At 35.6% G+C, this 22,502-nt stretch overlaps 1 protein-coding gene across 4 annotated transcripts in view; it reads right to left on the minus strand.

Annotated features, from left to right (window-relative positions):
* ATP9B (ATPase phospholipid transporting 9B (putative)) overlaps positions 1 to 22,502 on the minus strand; it is a 157,079-nt gene that overhangs the window by 36,192 nt on the left and 98,385 nt on the right. For all 4 annotated transcript variants that reach the window (XM_018081662.3, XM_018081664.3, XM_018081663.3 and 1 more), the window contains exons 12-13: positions 16,746 to 16,906; positions 5,409 to 5,551 (exon numbers count right to left, since the gene is read on the minus strand). In XM_018081662.3, the coding sequence (XP_017937151.3) occupies positions 5,409 to 5,551; positions 16,746 to 16,906 (304 nt within the window). The remainder of the gene's footprint in view (positions 1 to 5,408; positions 5,552 to 16,745; positions 16,907 to 22,502) is intronic.

Consider the following 22,502-nt stretch of genomic DNA (forward strand, 5'->3'; position numbering starts at 1 on the left):
TCTTTCAGGACATTGCTAATATAAAGAGTTATTAAAATTTAAAAACGCTTATTTTAGAAAAGCTCCCAGAAATTATGCTAGTCAACATATAATCTACTACTATTATACATTCTTGAACTTTGCTCTGAAATGGAGGTACCACACAAGGAAAATAGCCTGACAAAAAAAGTTAGTATAGAACTGCTAGAGAAAAATTTAGTGTGTTCTTTAATGAGGCCAAGAGCTTTTTTTTTTTTTTCCTACAATTGTATCATTAAACACAGAGTAAAGCAGGCAAAGAGGAAATTAATTTCTAAGGAAAAAGTCCTGAAGGCATCATTCCCTGGGTGGCAACAGATGTGATTCACAACAGAGCAGTAGAGATTTTTTTGTTGTTGTTGTTTTTTGAGAAGCAGATGCAGATCTTTCTGATCCTATTATTGCCATTACTAGATGGCAATTTGGAGCAATACCAACTATCTAAAAAGTTCAAAACAAGAAAAAGCAAGAAAATATATACAGCAGAGGAATTAATAACTTTATAGGAAATTAAGAGGGTAACTTTTCATAAAATATAAGTATTTTGTTTGAAGTATTTGCTTAAACAGATAAAAAGTCAGGGTAAATGTGAGCATTTCTATGGAAACTTTCAGGGAGATCAGGCCCAGCAATCCTAGTAATTAGACTGTTGGTAAAAATCTGGAGATACAAATTCTTTCTGTGAACCCTAGAAAAAATATAACCTGGTATAGAATCTAAAAAGAAGATGAAAAAACTCATGGTAAATATATATAGAATAGGTCTGCTCACTCAGTTGCTCCACTTATAAAGAGGCCATAAACATAACCACCACAAAACCTCAATCCAAATAAATCCCAGTACAGCCCATTAAGAATGAGGGAAAAGATAGCTAAGCTATGTTTATTCTTTCCTGGCCAGACAGTAACAGTAGAGGTAACAGGTAACACAGTTATGAATATTAGTATATATTTTCTCTGTGCCTCCTGCCTCTCACAAGCACAATACTAGTATATAAGAGTGGCATCCATGCTCACTGGATACACTATGTATTTTCAGTCTATGAGAGTCCAACAGAAGACACAAAGTAAGGATTCTTTTGGCTGATTTTCTGTGAGTCTATGTCTGGAAGCTTCCTGTAGGATCTGTCCATCAACATGTTCCATTCATAGTCTACTCTACTCACCCTGCAAACCCAGTGGTACTAAAAATCACAGAGGGAGAGGAAGTATAAAAGCAGTAGCATATATATATATCTAAGTAGAGATGTTATTCCATCAGCATTTTTTTAATTAATCTTTCTCTATAGTTGCTTATGTTGAAGAGCTAAAGACTCAGAGCATAAAATAAAAAGATTAATTTTCAGAAAAATTACTGAAATTCACTTTCTAATAGTACATTATATCAGGCACATTTGACACAAAAGCCCATATACACCAACCTTTAATGCAGGGCTTTATCAGAAAAATCAAGAATCCCATTGCTCTATGCATCTGCTCAACCATTATATCTCTAAGTATCTCATTTGGTCCAAATACCCGCTAAAATGTTAATTACAGAACTCAAATACAAGTGCATGCATTAGTAAATAACTACGTTTGGAAGACTGTATGCATTTGTTTTAGCTGAACACACTGGTAGTTGTCATGAACAGCAGAAGGTTTGCCACATACTAATCAACAAAAACGTTCATTAAATATTACCAAATATCTTTATTTTTCTTTCACGATTTGAATGCCTAGAGAAGATGAGCTATCATGCTCGTGAAAAATGCCCTCCCCCTGGCCCTCGCCACAACGGATGATGCCTTTCTATCAAACTTATATGTGATTCAAGTCCAAACAACATGGCATTATGGGTAATGGATACTATAATTAAAATGTAAGTCCTAAAAAACCTGTTGTTTTAGTGGGTGTTTTTAGTAATGGCTTTGTTCTACATGAAGATAAAAACTCCCTAACAAAGGAATTAATGTACTGCTTTAATAGGCTGCACCCTGAGTTAAGTTTTAAAATTTATGAGTTCTCTGCAGCATTGTTCTTTAAACAATGGCATTGTCAAATGCAACCAGTGAGAAGATTAAAGTTCTCCCAGCAGATTAAGTACAAATTATCTGTCCTCCTGTTTCAGCATCATTTGTTCATTTATCACATAACGTCTAGTATTTCTGGTCAGTGTCAATATGCTCTGCATCCTTGCAGTTAACAGATGTCTTCTCTTGTCGAATGAATTACTTTATGTTTCACGCACTGGTGGCCGCAGATGTGTCACTATAGCAACATCATTAATTTCAGATCTTACCGGAAACATGCACTCCAATCAAACCTAATTATACCACATTGCTTTCTTGTCCCACAATAAGGAAACTATAATGCAATTATTGGGATACTTCATTTTCTATTATACTGTGGCAAATGAGAGAGCCACTGTGATGGACGCTTCTTGTCAAAAAGCTTATTGATGAAGCACAAACCCAATTTACAATCATACAAAGGACTACCTTGCAATTATGTTAGTAATGCAATGCTCCTTAGACTCAACAACTAATTCTCAATCATTTCCAGCAAAGCTTGGACCACAATATAAGATTTCTGCAGACGGTTCTCTGGATTCCCTTTCATTTTCAGTTCTGAGAAAAATGTCACCTGTTTACATTTAACTAAACCAGCCTTTTAGTGCTGCTTTTAGGTAGCACCCACTTGGACAGATAGCTACAAAACTGATTCTCTTCTTTCTCATATGACAGCCAGGCCTTAAGTGGGCAAAAGAATAGAATCAACTGGTTTATATGACTAGGAAAATTCAAACAAGAAAGTCTTGAGGCCAGCTCTCATGAACAGTGTATAGTCATGCAATGTCAAACATGGATTAACTCTACAGACTTTGCTCACTACCAAATGGTATTTTTCACATTTATCATAAATGCAGAATGAGAAAAATGTATTCAGGAAAGGAAACTGGAAATAGCTACCAGTATACTTGGGTAAAAAGTACACAGTCAGTGTGTTTGTCCAGAATGAAGAACAGTTTAAAATTTGCAGGGCATTTAAGATTAATAAAATAGACCAGTGTTTCTGGCCATCTCTGGAAGGCCACAGTCAGTGGTCTGAAGCTGGTGATGTCTACTGGACTACTGGTTTATTTTCACTTACATCAGCTTTCAGCTAGCACTTGGATAAAATGGCATAGGGTGAGACTGCTGATTCTGTTTCTTTCCAAAACACTTTGGAACTGTTGCCCTAGAATAGAGCCTTTATCTTCATTTTTACATTACTACTGTACAAATTCAGACTTTTCACCAGAGCTCAGTAGACTTTAGTCTTCTGAAAAGCCTTTGAGGTTGAATGCCAGTTATCTTCCAAACTATATAAAACATATTGTCTGGTAAAAGCCTTTTAACAGTTGCCCCTTTTAGCCCCCTATTTAGCCCCTTTTAAGTATGCACTCTGAAAGGACAGAATACAAGTGCTGCTTCTTAAATTTAAACAAATCTACTGTGATTGCAAGTGGCATGATGTAGGTTGAAAACAAACAAACAAACCCATCAGAAGTATAAGAGGGTTTTCCCTCTTTGTATATGCAAGTCAATAAAATGTACCCTTTCGAAGGTTTATGGATATAACACGATATTTTTGCTTTGAAAAATCCAGCATCACTAATTTTTATGGGGGATTTTGTGGTTTGGGTGTTTGGTTTTTTTAAAGGAGAAAAACTTTGTTTTTACACTGTGTACTGGTTGTTTTCCTAGAAGTAGAACAGTGGTAGCTTTTTTTTTTCCTTTTTTTCAAACAATCTTCTAATTCTCAAACAGGGTAGTAGGTACCTAAAGCTTGTGGAAAAGAAGATAATATACTGATTCTTATGCCTCAGAATACAAGCTGGTCACTGAAGTCAGAATATAATTCCTGCATCATAGAGTTGTGTGAGCAAACCGTATTTTATTTAGCAAGACCTAAAATTTTCAGTGTAGTCTGTAAGTAGATTGAACTGTATTTTCAGGTTAGTACGGTAACTGGAATCTCTTTCAGCAAAGTTGAAAAAGTAGATGTTGGCTTTGCTTACAAAGTAGTGCTCTGGGCAAGTAGTGTTCTGGGCTACTACATTGTTTTGATAATTCATTATTTTAGAACATACTTCTCTTTTTCCAAACATATGTTGTAAATTACATATTTCAAGTCTTCAATGTGACAGCACTCAAAGTTACATAAATTATCATGATGAAGGGTACAATTAAAATCCTTAAGTAGTTTCAAATACATAGAATTCATTAGCTAACTGAAATAAAACTTGTTAAAAGAATTGTTCACTTGCTTTGAAGGATTACCACACTATAATTAGCAATACACTTTTCTACATACTAAGAAAGGTGGTAGTTGACTTGATCTTTTACAAAATAGAGGAACAGTATTCAGACATGTATAGGATAACATACGTATCTATAGAAAAAAAATGAAAATGTGTTTTAAAAATGGGACAACATATTACATTTACATTTCACTTCAAAATATGCAGTAATGGAAGCGTTCAGTATGGGAGAAAATGTGGAACTATTTTAAACAGAAAGAGATATAAACTGTGTATTATGCTTTCTGAACAGTATAACAGAGGTCAACCTCTGCTCTTCCCAACAGTTTCTCATGATTTTAAACTACATTCTATTTCAAACCACTAAAAGAATTCTTCAGCTTTTTGAGAAACAACTTTCTCAGTTCAAAAGTTCAGCTTCTTAAAAAACCCAGTACATCTACCAGAAATGATTTATTCAATCTCAGAAAGAACCAAGAAAGCATAACACAAGCTATTACTACTTCACATACTTGGTACCTACCTTCTGATCCTGGTAAAGGTTGCAGGTTCCGGTATACCAGGTGAGGTAGAGTAACAGATTACAGTTTTGAAGATTAAATCATTCAGCAGCTCTAGAACTGGCCTTTGTAACTTAAACAGCAACTAACTTCATAGTGACAGCAGATCTAATTTTGGAAGCTGGTGTTATGACTTGTTTTGGAAATGACTTGCTCTCTCAAAGGCTATTCTTAACTGTTATTATCATACAATATTGCAGTAGAAATGAAGTGCAGAATAAAACAGTGTCCTGAGTGACTCCTTATTCCAGAGTCTTTTCAGAGTAAGATATGTGGTGCTCTTTCTCATGCAATCCAGTGTCCTCTTACTACAGAAGGAGCGCTCCCACCGCAATAAATCAGATTACTACCAAATATTGACTTTAGCACATAAGTACTGGCCTACCTAAGCCATTGGTACAAAGTCCTCAAGCACATGCTTAAAACTTTACTGAAAAACAAAAAATCAGTAGTCCAAATCTACTCTTACGTTAGCATATTCAAATACAGTATAAAGTTTAGAAATTTTATAAAAGTATCATATTTCAGAATTGTAACCTGATATACCTGTTTTATCCGTTAGTAAATAAACTAATCGTCCCAACTCTTCTGGTATGGTGCTAGTTCGAACAACTGTTCCAGGAATATTGTCATCTTTCATAATCATCCACCCATAGGCTGCCTTACCCATGTCCAAGTTCACACGTAAACTGCAAAGGAAATTTATACCATAATCAGTGTGAATATTAGGCAAAGTGAAAGTTATAACCAGAAAAATAAAACTAGAAGCTCTTTTTAGGATACCTGAAAAAAATAAATCTTAAATCTACGTGCACCAAAATTTTGGAACAAGGCTTTTTTTATGTGTTTGTAGAGTACATATCACACCAGAAATTCAGGCTCCATCCCAGACTTCTAGAAGATATTGCAATACGAATAAATGCAATATCATGCATTTTGCATGAGACAGATTGCAACACTTTGTGGAGATTCTTGACATAATTACATTACTACTTTGTACAGATAAGAGTAATGTATAACAAGAACAGTTCAAGTCACAGTTTTTGTCTGCTAGAACAACCAAACATCACCTATGTTTTCTTCATGATGTGAACTTATAAATATTTTTGTACCTCTTCAGATCACCATTTTTAAAAAAAAACCCCAACAACCTTTTTTCTAGGTTAGTACAACTATATTTGTCAACTTTTTCCCAACCAATCAATGAGGTTGTTGTCCTTCCCAAAATGTAGCTACAGAGGGTCTATTGCAAGAAGAGAACTGCTGAAGCAGCAAAATGCACCCTCATGTGATAGCAATGGGGCTGGAGCCTGCCAGCAGCAATAAGTAACCTTTGGGTAACTCTCTTCTAGAAAATTTGCAATTTGCAGCAAGTTTTACTGACTATACATAGAAGTGCAAAAATCAGAATTATTTTTTCCAGTTCACTCTGCACATTCATTTGTTAATATTATCATGTCTACATCATAAAAGAATTAACTACCCTTGCACCTTGTATTCCTGTGATATAATAAAAAAGCCTTCACTTATGTTGGTAAGAGATAAATTTAACCACGTTGCTCTTCCCAAAATTAAACGCTCTAACTCAAAACTATGCCACCTTGTTCTAAAAGATTTAAATGCTAAATTTTTTTAGCTATTCACCATGTTCCCACCACCATGTCAGAGGAGCAGTGACTAAGAAATAAGTACATGTTCACATCTCTTGACTCTGCTCTAACAGAAATACTAAACGAACAGGTAGGACAGTAGCAAGTTAAGCAACTGGTTTACAGTAACATGACTCTCAAAACTGTTCAAGGTCAAAATACTGCTAATGCACTTCAGACTTTTTTCAACAGTCTTGACATACTGCTTTACACCATAAACAAAAGAGCAGCTACGAAGAGTTTTCATCTTCATCTTGCAATCACAGCAACAGACTGTGAATTACCTGAGGTAACAGTGGAGGGAACAGTGAGCCACGAATTGCACTGTCCCATAAAGAAGAGGTGCATTTAACTAGAACTGTTAGGATACCTGAAATTTTGACACATACTGAAAAGAAATTTATTCCACACCCCCGCCTTCCTGAATTTGTAGGCAGAAGACAACGCGTGTTGCAGCACAAAAAGATACAAGATTCTTGTCCATTCAAGATGGTATTTTGTACTTTAACTACCTCTTATTTTCATACTGAAATCATCAGCAGAAAACTATCCTTCTACCTCGTGATAGACCCTCACTAGTTCTGCAATATCATGCCTAACTTCATCTCTCTTCAGACATGCCAATATATATAAAAAAGGGTGGACAACTGAAGGAGGACTACCAGATTCTTTTTACTGAAAATACTACAATATAACAAGAAAAATACTGGAAGTAACTTGCCTCACACTGGTTAACTACAGTTTTACCGTATCTTACTCACTCCAGAGCAAATACTGAGCAACCTGTATTTGTAATATGCATGTCTATTAACTTTCAGAGTTAATATAAAAAAACAAGCAACACACCTGAGACTGAAACACAAAGAACAGCAAAAGATTTACTCCTCTTATGGAGAAGAACCTGCTAGTTAGGCAGTCAAGTACAAGTTTCTCTTGTCTAGCTTGACAAGAGAAACACAAGCACACTTACTGTATTTCAGAACAGCTAGACATTTGCTCCAGCCAGGAGCAAGCGGATTAACTGAAGGATGAAAGCTGCTCACCATACCACTTCCGAAAGGTATTTGGGCTACATTTTTTTGGGGCCTGGGCTACCAAAACATGAATTCTGAGATGAATGCTCTATTTAAGCATTGCAGTCTCAGGTACATGGCAGATACAGAGAGACACCTACATGGTTGCTCTACCAAAAGTCACTCAGATAGGAAAAACTGAACTTCAGTAAGATTAAATCAGAAAAGTCTCACAAAGCTGAAGTGCACATCCTATCTTCACTTGCATCTTTTATAAGCATGTGTGTCACTTGGCTTTGATGTTCTAAAAACTCTCTATATGCATTTAACTATAATCTCAAATATAATTTAAAGATAAGGAAAAAAAAAGGAAAAAAGACCCCAGATTCTCTTGCTGAGCAGTGAGGAGAAATGTATTTCAAAGCATCAACGCATTTTAGGAATTACCCTAGCTTTCCAGCACGCACTGCTAAGTGGAACACAGCATAACCCCTTTATGCTGATGGACCTAATAGAATGCTGGCACCACTAGCCTCTAGAGAAATAACATCTGCCCAATGACTCCTATGGTCCAAGACAGCTTTCTGGCACACAGTGAGATATTGTGTACATGCTTAAATTGTTAAGACGAATAAAGAATTAAATAGGAATAAAAATGAGTGCGATACATACTTCTTTTAGTATTAGTTCTAAAATTTGTAGATTGTATTCTGTTCTGACTTCCTTCACTTGATGTCTTTTGTCTTAAAGGACATATTTTCTTAGCAGTTATCACTTAGCACATTATGGACACTGAGGTAACACTAAAAATGATGACAGCCTATTAACAGTGAGTTTGCTTTTGAAACTAAAAAACTCTCCAACAGGACTTCACTGAAAATTCCAAGAATTTTTGCACAATAAAACCAGGAGACACTAAGCTTACTCAACCAAAAGCTATTTTCAGTGCCTGATAATATTATAATTTCTCAGAAATTCTTTGAGGACTTCAAGAAACTCATTATACAACCAAAACCATTTTAAATTCACCAGTTTTTAAACCCTTCTCAATTTAATCCAATTCAAAAGCACGAGTTATTAATGAAAATGCACAGAACAGCATCCAACGTAGCATTAGCATACTGTTGCATCAGTAACACTAATTTTTAGCAAACCAATTAACGTGAAATATTTAGGCACAGTATATTAATATAGGTATTCGAAGGCTGTTGCAGAGAAGAGGTATTTAATGAACACAATAACACCAAGTTTCTTGTCTCTGAACCTCAGCACACCTCTAGTTACCCTAGAGCAGGCAAACCTAAGGCAATTTCTATCCAACTTGGGGATGTATTACATTAAGAGCCAGGGTGGCACTTCTCTGCAATTCAGCTTCAGAACAACTAAATAACACAACACTGCAGAATCCACACTGCTTTTTACTACACATTAAAAATGTGTAAACAGTAAAATGTGTAGTTCTGCTTTTATTCCTTAAAAAACAACTGCAGTGTTTTAGGTTAAACATTCATATTCACATGACTTCTAAATCCCATTTTTTTCCCAAATTGTAATGACATTAGGTCCCTTTGTAAAGGTTTTGATTTTGTTTTTTTTTTTTTTTTGTCAAAATGGACAAACTTGCCAATAAGCAAGGGCCTTCACTGAGAAAGGTTGACAAATACATTTAGATATTCCAGGAACATTCTACCATTCACGACTCAGTGAAAACCAATTAAGACCTAATGAAGCTAGCAAAGACAATTTTGTGAACAAAGTCATATTGTGCCCAATAAAATTCAGGTATGATTTTGAATCAAAATTATACAGTAGTTTTATTTGAATTTCCTGAGTAGTTCTATATACGCAGAAGTTTGGTAGCAAAAAACCAAAACCCTGCCAAAACTCCAGATACAGTAAGAGTATCCACAGTAGTATTAATTTTAAAATAAACAAAGTAATTGAGATACGGTCTTTTTATTTTCAGGACTTCTTTCTATTAAAGATAATACTGAGGATGATATTTGGGTCCTATTAGTATCCAAAACTGTACCAAATCTCCTATGGCTACACCCCCTAACGTTGACATACCCCTATTTTCTTGAAACAGCCATAAACTATACACAGATATATGTATTATTCACAGTCTAGAAAAAAAACATGGAATAATTTTAAAATTGTTGGTCAAGAAACAACTAAAATATTTTAACTTCAACGTGCGTGGAAAGTTAAATCTTCACAGAAAGTGACTTTTGGAGCCTGGTAACTTCTATTAACTGTCACTAGAGAAATAAAAATAAAACAAAACAGAAGTTACTTCATTTAAGCAAAATATATATTAAGATCTAAATAAATAAAAATCAATCCACAGGTGATCCCTTTAATTTTTCCTAGTTCCCCACCTCTCATATTTTATTTGGTGAGGAAAACGGAATATAATATACCTTTGTGCTTTGTCCACTACATACATTATTATTTACTTTTCTCTGCTATCTATCTGATACTTCCAAGGAGAGCCTTAGGACTATGTTTGTTTGCTTAATAATTGCTACCAATAGCTCTCTTGTACTAGTTTTTCTAAATTTTGTCTATTAGGTAAGCATATAAAAGAAAATGAAAGAAGGTACACACTGCACTTTGCATAAAACCAAGGCAATGAATGTAACTTTAAAAGAGAAGTCAATCCCACACATTTATGCTTAAATATGTATGGTAAAAAAAAATGCATATCAACCCTGTATTGCTATAGTGACTGTGGCACATGCAGTTTTTCAAGGGCCACATGCAACCTAGGTACAGATAATTACATGTTGTAACACAGGTAGAATTTAAAACTCAGGAGGAAATCTGGCGAATAATTAATGAAAAAATTAATCTATGAATTTCCTACAGGTTGAAAACACAGAATAGTGCAAAATACAAATAGAACACGTCAAACAAGCGGCTTTGGACAAGAAATGTAGCATATTCTTCTCAGAGTAACAAGAACTGCTTCCTAATAAAAATGGTTCTTTGTGATTATCACATTTATCAGGTCAGATGCCTCCTTTCATTAGGCCTCATACAAAGGTAACAACGTTAACATTAGAGGTCTAATACAAATAATTTTTAAAACATAAATTAATTTTGTATATTCTACACAAATCTGGCATTACTTGCTGTAATACCATTAGATTAAAAACAGAAAAACAATTAGGAGCAAATAGGCAATGTTGCAAGATTAGAAAGGAGAAAGATATACTACAATAGATCAGCTAAAAAAATGACTTCTTTTTTAAACTGTTTGTGCTCAGCATTGGGATCAGTCCTGTTAAATAATATCTGTATCAATGATCTAGATGAGGGGATCAAGTGCACCCTGAGTAAGTTTGTGGAGGACATCAAATTATTCAGGAGTGCTGATTTCCTGGGGGGCAGGAAGGATCTACAGATGGGTCTGGACAGAACTGAATAAAGTTCAACAAGTCCAAGTGCCAGGGCCTGCATGTGGGTCTCGACAACCCCAGGCAGTGCTACAGGCTTGGGACAGAGTAGCTGGACAGTTGCCCAGCAGAAAAGGACCTGGAGGTGCTGGTCGACAGCTACTGAACATGAGCCATCAGTGCGTCCAGGTGGCCAAGGTGACCAGTGGCATCCTGGCCTATATCAGCAATAGTGTGGCCATCAGGACCAGGGCAGTGATAGTGTCTCTGTACTCAGCATTGGTGAGGCTGCACCTCGAATCCTGTATTCAATTTTGCCTCCCAAGAAAGGCACTGAGGAGTTGGAGCACATCCAGAAGGGCTGCTGGTGAAGGATTTGAAGCACAAGTCATATGACGAGCATCTCAAAGAGCTGAGGGTGTTTAGTCTGGAGAAAAGGAAGCTCAGAGGAGCCCTTACCACTCTCCACAACTACCCAAAAGGAGGTTGTAGTCAGGTGAGGGTTAGGTCTCTTCTCCCAAGTAACAAGTGACAGGACAAGAGGAAACTGTTTCGAATTGCACCAGGGGAGCTCAACATGGAGTATTGGCGAACATTTCCTCACTAAAACTGTTGCCAAGCAGTGGAACTAGCTGCCTAGGGAAGTGGCAGACTCCCCGCCCCTGAAGGTATTTAAAAGACTCACAGACGTGGCACTTGGGGACATATTTTAGAGGCGGACTTTGCAGTGTTAGGTTAACAGTTGGACTTGATGATCTGAAAGGTCTTTTCCAATCAAAATAATTTCATGATTCTATGCTTTCCTTATGCAGCATGAATATCAGACATTTTAAGTAAATCATAAAGCTAGCTCAGGCTGTAGTACAGCACCATACTTGACCCCTTAAGACTGAGTCTTAGCATAAGAGAGACTCTGCATAGCTCCTGTTGCAAAACTGATTTGTAAAATATCATGAAGCTTCACATAATATTTTTCAGTCTCTATACAGACTGCATTATATATCATGATATGGTATAAAAGCACAACACACTAAATGTGTATTAAACCACTTGCTTAAGCCTTTTTATTTTACTCTGCAAGTAGCTCTTCAGCTCTTCTGCACTGAAAACTTTGCATCATATATCTAATATATATCTGTCCCTATATCTGAGATTACATATACTGATACTCTCACATCTATACGTTAAAAAAATCAGAGCTCCAACATGGACAGCAGAAACTACAATATGACTGATAGCAGCATAGCTGCTTGCTGCTCTTAGACTGTCTGCATAGGTGTGAGTTCCCCGAATCTCGGAATACATCCCATATCTGTATGATCTGGGATTTGATTGGCTATTAATGAATTTCAGACATAAAACTTCCTAGCAGTGTTTTCCTCACTGCCCCTGAAAACAGACTGATATAACTTGAAGGATTTATTTTAAATGCTTCTCCTTAAGACCCAGAAACAAAAGGAGCCAGGAGCCAGGTAGTACACCAAAACTTTGCTATTTGAGTGCAAGGCAGTTCCTTCCAGACATTTAGGACAGCCTCTTTTTGGCAGAATGGCTCCGTAACCAGGAGCCTTGAGGTGTCCAAAGGAAAGGACATGAGACATTTCAGCTTCTGTTCACACTAAAACTAAGGGATCCTCCTAAAAAGATGATTGATTAAGGCCCTGTCAATCCAGCTTTAAACTGCTACTAAATATAGAGCCTGGGTCATACACATTTTTAACAGATCCTCAGTCAATACCTTATCATTTTATGGTAAATCCTCTACATTCCTTAACAGTTAAGCAGAAGCACACACAGCTACAGCATTCGCACGCCTGTATATGTGAAGCAGCAATGTCATCAAACACTGCTTGGCCTAAATTATTTTCATTATCTTGAAAAACTTTCCTGGGTACCTTTTTTCTTTTTAAACAAAAGAAAGTCAAAGTGCAACTCACTTAGTCTTTCAAGCTGTTGAAGAAGACTGGACAACGAATGAACAAAGTCACACTACTTGGTGGTGGAGGGGATCCGGTTTGGAGGGGCAGTACCATCACCAAGGCTAGCCTTTTCTTCAGCCTTGGCTTTCTGAATCATTGCTATGACAGCCCAAGTGAGCTGATGAAGACATGCTGCAACTAAAGGCCAAGGGAAAGAACAGAATTGTTTTGTGGTAAGGCTCTCTAACCATCTTTCCTGCACCCATATACACATATGCACTGGAATTTTCATTTCAGTAGTAGATGACAGCAGGTAACTTGCATCCCACATTGATCAAAGACTTTTCTATTCTCTTGCACTTAAAAATACAGATATGCACAGCTGCGTTTCTGACAGCTTTTAAAAAGCAAAACTAAAACTAAAACAATTGACCAATATAGTAGCTGCAAAAACAGAAGGAAAAACCCCTCAAGATTTACATGATTTGTATCAGAATTTTAAATGTATATCGTAATTATCAGTTCTACATCAAATTAAAAAGAATTTCTCTATACCCATCATAATAGAGTTAAACTGGATAACCAGGTAAGAGATAACATATTTATATATGCCAAATTTACCCACGTTCCCCCACCTGAGGTACTGGTTTTTCATTAGCATGAAAAAAATAACGCCACAATACAGGCCCAGGAACTTCCACACTGGTATCACAAAGAGCAGCAGCATGGACAATACCTGAGGACACGTGCTCCCTGCTAGCTTGCTACATGACAGCTGTACTAGGTGATACAGTCAGACAAGATCTTGAAAAGTGATGGACGATGTATTTCAATCAGTGATTTTATTTAAAACAAGTAATGAAATGGTCTCAGAGTCACTGGAGGAATCTGTGGATATGTATTAATGCATCTCAAACTGGCTACAGCCTACTAAAAAAAAAAAAAGGCATGAAAATACCAAGGAACATGGAAAAATTCAGAGAATGGGTGAGCATAATCCTAGAGAGATTTATTTTGTTTTGGACAGTCTGTCAAGGACTTGCTTTACATCCTCCTTTCCTGATAAATCTTAAGAATAAAACAGCTTAACTTTTTAGGGCAGCAGATTGCTTATGGAGTCTCCCTGGGCTATGCTTCCTCCATAGAGGAAAAGAAAATGTCAGTAACAGAATTATTTTTAGGGGTCAAACATTTCTGGGGGTGTGGGGATGTTCAAAACATTTTGTGCATTATGGTTCTAACTTACAAGCAATTCAGAGAATGGGCTAAACTTTTGATGTTTGTTTACTACTACTTTTTCTCCATTTTGCTTAATTCCCTGTATGCTACAGAACATGTGCAATGTTGGGGGCTGTTTTTTTCGGAAAAGAGGGGTGGGTAGGTGTTGGTTGTTGGGGTGGTTTTTGTTTTGTTGTGTTGTTGGTTTTTTTTACAGTTGCCTTATGTTTATACTTCCAAAATCTTAAAACCTCCACAGTAATTCTCTGCACACAGTGAAGCAACATTGATCTAGAGGAGTATTTAGGATGCAGCTGAATCACAAGGAACCAGTTTCTTTCCAGAGCACCTAAAAAAAAGTTCCTCTTCCTACTAATTATGGGAGAGACTGCACAGAGATCAGTTAAACTCTAGTAACTCTAAGATCATCTTTCTGATAATCTTCACCAAATATGTCAGCCATGGAAAATTATTTTTATTGCATACCTGGAATTTTTCCCTTACTATGCAAACCAAAAGCCAAACACAACTGCAAAAAAGCTCCCTGATTAGAAGCTTTCTGAATTCTCTAAAACTATCAATCAACACATTTCATGTGTGCATGAATTCAGATATGCTTTGCCTCTACCAGTGAATCCTAATCTCCCATGTTCATTTCTTTTACCTCTGAAAAGTTCATTATTTTCCCCATATAGCTATCTAAAAATAATGAGAGGACAACACCTGGTGCTTCCATGTCATTAGCCTTGTAATTTTCATCTTCAAGAGTTTACATTCCAAATACAGCCTAAAAATTAAATCATTTCCCTGCTTAACATCCAGAAGAAAGGCAGACAAGTGTAGTCATATTTAAACACCAGCATGACCAAGCTGTTTATTTTGCTGACAGTGTGGGAAGCAACCCTGTATTTATGAATGACCTGGGTTGAAGAAAATTTGGTATAGAAACAGATAAACCTCTATAGAGAAAAGCATTCTCTGACAGATTCCTGTCTAATCTTCCAGAGAGTAACTACATGGCCCATCTCAGAACTAAACCAATCACATCCTGTAATACTTCGACTTTGTATATTCTCTCCCACAAGCAACTGGAAAATTGGATTAGATGTATCCTAGAAATTATTTTTGGAGAAGAGCTATTTCACAAGTCCACAAAGCAACTCGTACATTGAAAATGAGCTGCTCAATGAACATGTTTTTTCAATGGCATATGTTGAACTTGCAATACAGAGTCAAATTTACTTACACCATCTATATGCTCTTAATCCTCTTGCATCCGATAACAAAGATATTAAAACAGTTAAAAGACAGACATAAGTTTGGCCTTATTATGTTTATTATGGAAGAACACAGTGATCCTTTATATCCTTAGCTCATTTTTCCCTTCCCCTGGAAGTCATAAAGTGCATCTTCCAGCAATATGTAGACTAAATCACTGGAATGGAGCCCTTTTTGCCTCTTCACATGGATAAATTGCTTAAAACTCAGTAACTGCATGTGTATGGGGAGAATAACAAGACAACCTGGACAGCATCATATAAGCATTAAGGGAGTTATGACAATGACAGTGTGTAGAAAGATAACACAAAATTTTGATTCTTCAGCTTCTCCTTCAACTTACCAACATAATCAGTTTCTCTTGCAACACAAAAGTACTATAAAAATATAAGTCCTTTAAGTTATAAAACATTAAGACAAAGGCTTCCTGAGTATCCCATTGGTCAAATATGATACCATTTCCTTCATACAGACGTACTTAAAAAATGTGAACACAGTAACACATAAGTAATGCAAACTCAGATTAAAATGCATAATGAAATTCTCCTGGTTTGTTTTTTTTCCTTTACTACATCAACTTAAGTATTGTGTGCAAGCCTGAGGAGGCAGGGCTTAAACCTATCTACAGTTTAGATGCTGCTAACTCTGTGGCTAGTCACTAAGCTTACTGAATGACACATCTAACTGAAGAGTCCTAGAGAGCATGTAAAATTAACAACTACATTAATCTAAACACTGGGTATTTTAAGAGACAGTACTTCTATTTTGCAAAGAAAAGAATTCATTTCAGAGTCAGTGTTCTCACTTCTGTGTCCACAGAAGACTTGATTACACACGCGGATATTATTTCTTGTTCCAGTTTATCTGCAATTTGAATATACAGTACTCATGCTTAATGAATTAATTAATTCAGGGCAAGTCTCTACTTGGTTACACGTTAGAAGTCCTTACATTGTAAAAGCGTACCTACATTACTCAGCCATTCAATTTAAATTAATCATTATTGAGGTAAAAAAATCTGTATTTTAACCAGAGAAACTGAACCATTTCAGTATTTAAGGCATTAAAAATAAAATTCCAAAATATACTTAATGGTTCATTCAACTACACGCTTCCTAAAACCACGTTCTCAAGTATACCAAGATTGTATCCTTATTAATACATTTATGCTAGTAAAGGATTAGATATCCTGATTACTCCAGCAAGATGAACATTATACAAAAAAAATACAACAGTATTGTTTTCTGTACAGTGATCCTTCAAGAATCAGCAGATTTGTTGGCACCTTCTCCTTCACCATCCTGATAAGATCAATTTCCTTTGCAATGAGAAGCAAGTATAAATTTCAAGAAAGCCACATTCAGTGAAATTAGACAACTGTATTTGCTTTCATTCTTATACATACCTGATCGGGATGATATAGGAAAACAGCAGGAGGAACCGGAAAAGGTTACGATACCATGGGCCTACAAATCCTTGCAAGGTTACCATAACAACTGATAGTGCAACTAAAGCCAAAAACAGGGCTTTAGTCAGTTGATTCAATTCCAGGTCCAGCAAGCCAACCTGAAGGAAGAAAAAGAAATCATGTTAGCCATGAGTTTTTCTTAAACTGATGCTTCTGCTGAGCAAACAATTAGTGATTACTTGTTTTGGTTATTCCTACCTATTAAAAATCCATGCACGTGTAACAATTAACTGCATTTTGATAACTGCATTGATTATTATTCTAAGACTTGCATGCAAAAAAATTTTCCTTCATTATGGGACAAAAACAATGCCCAGAACCAGTTTGCACTATTCCAGCCAAGCCTTCTGAATGCCTTTACATCTGATAAATCCCTCCCCCATCTCCTGATCCAGGATAGGAACACAGGAGGACAAGGAGCAAAGACCATTACAGATGAACAAATGAGCAGGAACAATTTTCTTTTGTCATGTGTGCAACAAAAACACCAACACTGCACACTATATTTGTAGGAAGCTCATTGACTGCTAGAAGATCAAACACCTGTTAGATTTGAGAATCAACAGACACATGCGACAGAGCTGCCTTCTCATTCATATAACTGATGCACTGCCACCTATCACTATGCTCTCATCCCACTCTGTACATCTGAATTAATTCCACAGAAATAATTTTTAATTGCATGAAGTTTTCAGTTCTTCAATATAATAATAAAAAACAATCAGGTGGAATATGCATTTTCAAACCATTATAGTAAAACAGAGCTTCAACTTTTCATGAGTAAAAAGCTATTTGATTTTAGAAACATTTCAAGAAAAACATTAAGAGAGGCTATCTGTCATCCACTGTTTCTCATGAAAAAAATGTATTTAAGCTATGTAACTAAGACTCTCACCATTTCAATAACGTATGAGGTAAGCTAGGGTATTTTTACTCCACTTTTTGGGATGCTCTAGTAGTCAGTAAAGTATGTGGGAAAATTATGTCAGGAAGAGTTTCCTAGGCCCCATCACAGACGCCCCTTTTATCTCCAAGTCCTGCCAGTAAGACCAGTAAAACATAACACTTCCTTAGATAACAAACAGTCTGCAAAAGAAGCACTTTAAATATAGTTCTTAAAAATTCCAGCAATCTTGCTTACACATGGGCTGTCCCTTCCCTAGAGAACCAGGCAGCTGAAGACCACAGCGGCTGATTTATCAGCTGCATTTAAAAAGCAGCACAACGAGGACAAATATCTTGCAATTTCCGCTGCTTCAACTACTACATAGTTTATGCTTGAATTATTGAGAAAAATAGGTTTTTGGATTAAAATGAAGAAAAATGAAGCCAGGGAAGTAGAGCATGTTTCAAAGCCCAGATCTTTTTGCGTTGACAAAGGCAGCCTAAGTTTCAGGCCTCGCTGAGGATCAGATGAAGTCATTATTCATTCAGTCAGGGAAAAAAGACTCAATTACCTCAACCTAAAGATGCTATCAATGAATGCAAAGTGCATATTTTACTCTATTCATCCAAATCCCATTAAAAAGTGAAAGGAATGATTTAATCTGGCCTTCTAGAGTTGGTCTTTTTTTGTAATAAAATAAAGAATCACTGTCTTGCAATATGCATAACTACTACCTCACACTTTTCTCCCCCCTGCATCATGGTAGTGAAAGCCTATCTCTCCCCTCTCCAACCCCCCATAAAAACCCCACCCCAGAACAGAAATGAATAAAGAGCTTCTTTGGAAAGAATGCCACTTTTTGGACAGAAACATTAAATTTAGTCCACTGCACACTGATATGTAGCTAACTCAAAGCATTAATACCTTTCTAATTGATGAAGACAGATGCAAATTTAAGTTTGGGATCCAGCAAAAATGTGTTTGGAGAGGTATTAAGGCAATAAAAAAGTTGATGAAAAATTTTCCACACAATAAATCTCTTGCTCAAGAACATTTGGTTTGTTCCTAATAATGTCATTCTTTTTAATATAGACCACACTATTGGTCATAGCAAATTTTAATATTTTCATTTACTATAGCAAGTGAAGGCAATTACAAAACCCCACTTAAGAAGGCACACTAAGAAAATTTTAATAGAAATGCATTCTCCATTTCTCAAAAATCAGTTACTTCAATGTACTGAAAGATAGTTAATTAATTTAATTCTGTGCCTTTCCACTTAAACAATTTCTGCACTTGACTAATGAAACACTGTTGAATTTTCCAGATATATTTCATTTAGAAATTCGCTAACATACTCTAAAATTCATCTCAGCACTGCAAAAGTGAATAAAGTACATTTCATCTATACTCTGATTTTATCAAAGCATTTGTAAAATATACCATCTTACGAAAGTGATTTCTTTTCTTTGGAAGATTATGAGAACCAGAATAATTATGACAACGTAAGAAATAGATGAATTAAGAATTGGAGTAATTTTCCATGTTCATTGCTATTTCCCATATTAGTAAAACAAATTTGCTTCTGCTTGTCATAATATTTGTTGTATTTGAAACAACTGTGCTAACAAAGTTAAACACATCACTGGAAATTTTAATCTCCAAGGGAAAATTTGTACATAATGTCTAAGAAAACCACAACAGTTTTGCAAAGGGGTTGCTCTACGTTAATGAACACAATAATTGCCTGTATAATCTAAAATGCTATTAATGGCAACAACTGCAAATCCATTTAGCTCCTCTTTAATTTATGCACAAAGTTTTAAATAGCTAATGGTTCTCAATAAAATAATGGCTTATACCGTCAATTGTCTACTTGCACTAAAAAAGGTGTCAAGTTTTTGAAATATTTCATTTTTGAATGAGGGAATGATTAAAGGTCTACACTTCACATTTTAAACCACATAGTATAATGAATTATCTTATGAGAAAAATCTTAATTAAAAAGTTGAAAACAACAAAAACCTTTCTGGCTACTGAAGTACCAGCTGAAAAACAATATTGCTGTTGCTGCCCTAGATGCTTAACTTTTAGGAAAGATTATCTTCTGAAACTGTTATTGTAGTAAAAGAACAATTCTTTTAACATTATAAAAAGTATATTACTTGGCAAACGAGAATTTTTTAAATGCTAGAATAATGAAATGCAAAATTTGATAATTAAATGTTACACAATGGTAAAGATTTCTCAAAACAGTCTAGTGCAGCCATTTGTTATTCAATTACAGTTTAAAGTGCATTAGAAATCATCATCATCATCATGGCTGGGCTTCGCGAACGAAGATTTGGGAAGGCTCTATCCACATTTGTTACAGGCACGCTGGTGGTTTATAAGGCCAATACGAGATAGACATGTCCGACTGCAGCATTAGAAATAATTGCTCATGAATAGCCTTCAAGTGCCCTACTTTAATACTACTGAAGTATTAAGGCACAGTCTTAGGATAGACTTCCCCCTGCAACTAAATTCCTCCACAAAGGTAATTATATTTCAGTAATCAGTCTGGTTCTGCACTGCCAAACACCATATTGACTACAATGAAATTTCATGGTATGTATGTTTGAGATAGACTTGGGCTTTAATTTGCACCATAAACATAAAAATTTTCTTTGCTATTCTTAATACGTGCTCTGAAGTTAGCTTTACTGAGCCTTGAATACTAGTATATTAAATATGTTTCCATTAATTGTAGCCTAAACTTAGATGTTAAAGGTATGTAACAGTAAGATAAATATTTAAAATTACTAAAATTGAAATAATATATCTTTCAGCTGTGGACTGACAAAAACTACCTTTGCCTAAGGAAAATGATTCGTAGCATTTCATCATCTATTAAAAAATAGTGAATTTTTATATAGATGACTTATACAGTTAGCTGCATATATCCAATCCCCCATGGCTTTCTTCAATAATCTGTCAAAACTCTCCTATAGTCCCTAGCAATAACTGATTATTAATCTTTGTTTAAAGGCTAAATAGAGAAACACATAATTTACACATTTGTTTAACTTAATCTTTGACACTAAAAATACATACAGCAACTTTGGAACCTCTAAGTGTTTCCTCTTTATTAAGTCTCCTAATTCCCACGATTCAAAGACTGCTCAACAAAGCAGGTGACCACATTAAGCTAATACAAATATGAATCAAAACAGGTAAAGCAAGTGAATTCATTTTTACCAAGCATCTTGCCTTAATTCACTGTACTCAAGCAACAGTCTGCAGAAACATGTCTCTCTATAAACCTCTTGATTAACATAAACCCCACCAATCTTAAATTCAGTATGTTACACTGTTTAATCAATATCATACTTACTCTTTTAATCAGTAGATTCAAAGGTAGGAAAAGCAAAAAAACCATGGAAATATATAAAATGACCATTTAGTGATAAAAACTATCTGTCCCTCCTTTTTCTCAGATCTGGTTTCAAACATCCTAGTCACTGGTTTAGCTGCAGGAGCAACAGTGAAACCTTGAGAACATTTTTTGAAGCACTAAAAACCTATTATAGGTTTTAATAATTTTAGAATTGAGTAATAATGCGGGGGGGGTGTACTTGACTTCATAAAACTGAAATCAACTTTATTTATTTAGTCAACTCCAGAGGACTTATACAGAAATGATAACCAGAAAATAGACCAATTTATTCCAGCACATTTTCTGTCTTTCCATTGGCAAAAAAATATTCAACCTTCACGCAACACAATTTTTGAGCAAACTGAAATATTTAGTATTACGTTAAGACAGCATGTTTAAGGAACTGAATGACCTCTATTCTACACTGATTTCAGGAAATATTTTTAGGTATTTAGAGTTAATTGTATGCCTGAAGAAATAAATGATACTTATCTGTATTCTTACATAAACAGTCTATCTCCAACAGATAGGAACTGAAAACAGTAGAGATTTTAAAACTCAAGAAGAAATACATGGTGATCATCCAATGGAAGTTCAAGCTGCATTTTTTTTAGTCTTTTAATGCATATTCAAAACCAGATGTTTAAATGCTCTTAAAATCAGAAGACTTCTATTACATTTTGAAGTTTCCCTTCCCACTTGCCTGGTTTTACTTTAACACACTTTGTAAATACATAATATACATGTTTGAAATAAACTAATCACTTTGGAAACAAAATTACTTCTTGTAGGTAGTAATATCTATAACGCTAAAAGGAAAAAGAGGGCTCAAATGGTTCTTTTTCTCTCTGCCTCCTTTATTCATCCATTTTATATCATCGCCTTTCCCAGACTCAACATCATTTGAGTTTGGATACTCAAAGCGAAACTTGAGAGTCCTCTGCATAATTTTAGAGATGCTTAGCCCTCTCTAGTTCAGTCTACCGTAATAAAAACTGTAAGTGAGCTATATCCAACACTGCACTTAAGTAGTAGACTCAGTTGTTTCAAGTAAGGCATTAATTTTGTCAAATACTGGTCACAGATTTCATAACCTTCCTAAGTGTATCTTCTTTTTCATTTGTATCCCGGTTTATTTGCATGCCAACAATTTACTCTATTTGCAGCAAAACATAACGTTTCAAATGATCACAATGAGAGAAACTGAACGTGACCCATTCTTAACATCCTGTTGACTATAAATACAGTTTTCATTAGCAGTTTTTCACTCTGGTAAGCTACTCCAATGTCTCTAAATATTGTTCAATGCGATCCTTCCTCTTAGAGCCTGTCTTTACACAGAAGAAGGGAGCCAAGCCACGGATATTAGCCCGTGCTTTACTCCAGACGG

This window comes from Manacus vitellinus, unplaced genomic scaffold (assembly GCF_001715985.3).
Source record: "Manacus vitellinus isolate BGI_N305 unplaced genomic scaffold, ASM171598v3 scaffold_55_pilon, whole genome shotgun sequence".
Lineage (NCBI taxonomy): Eukaryota > Metazoa > Chordata > Aves > Passeriformes > Pipridae > Manacus > Manacus vitellinus.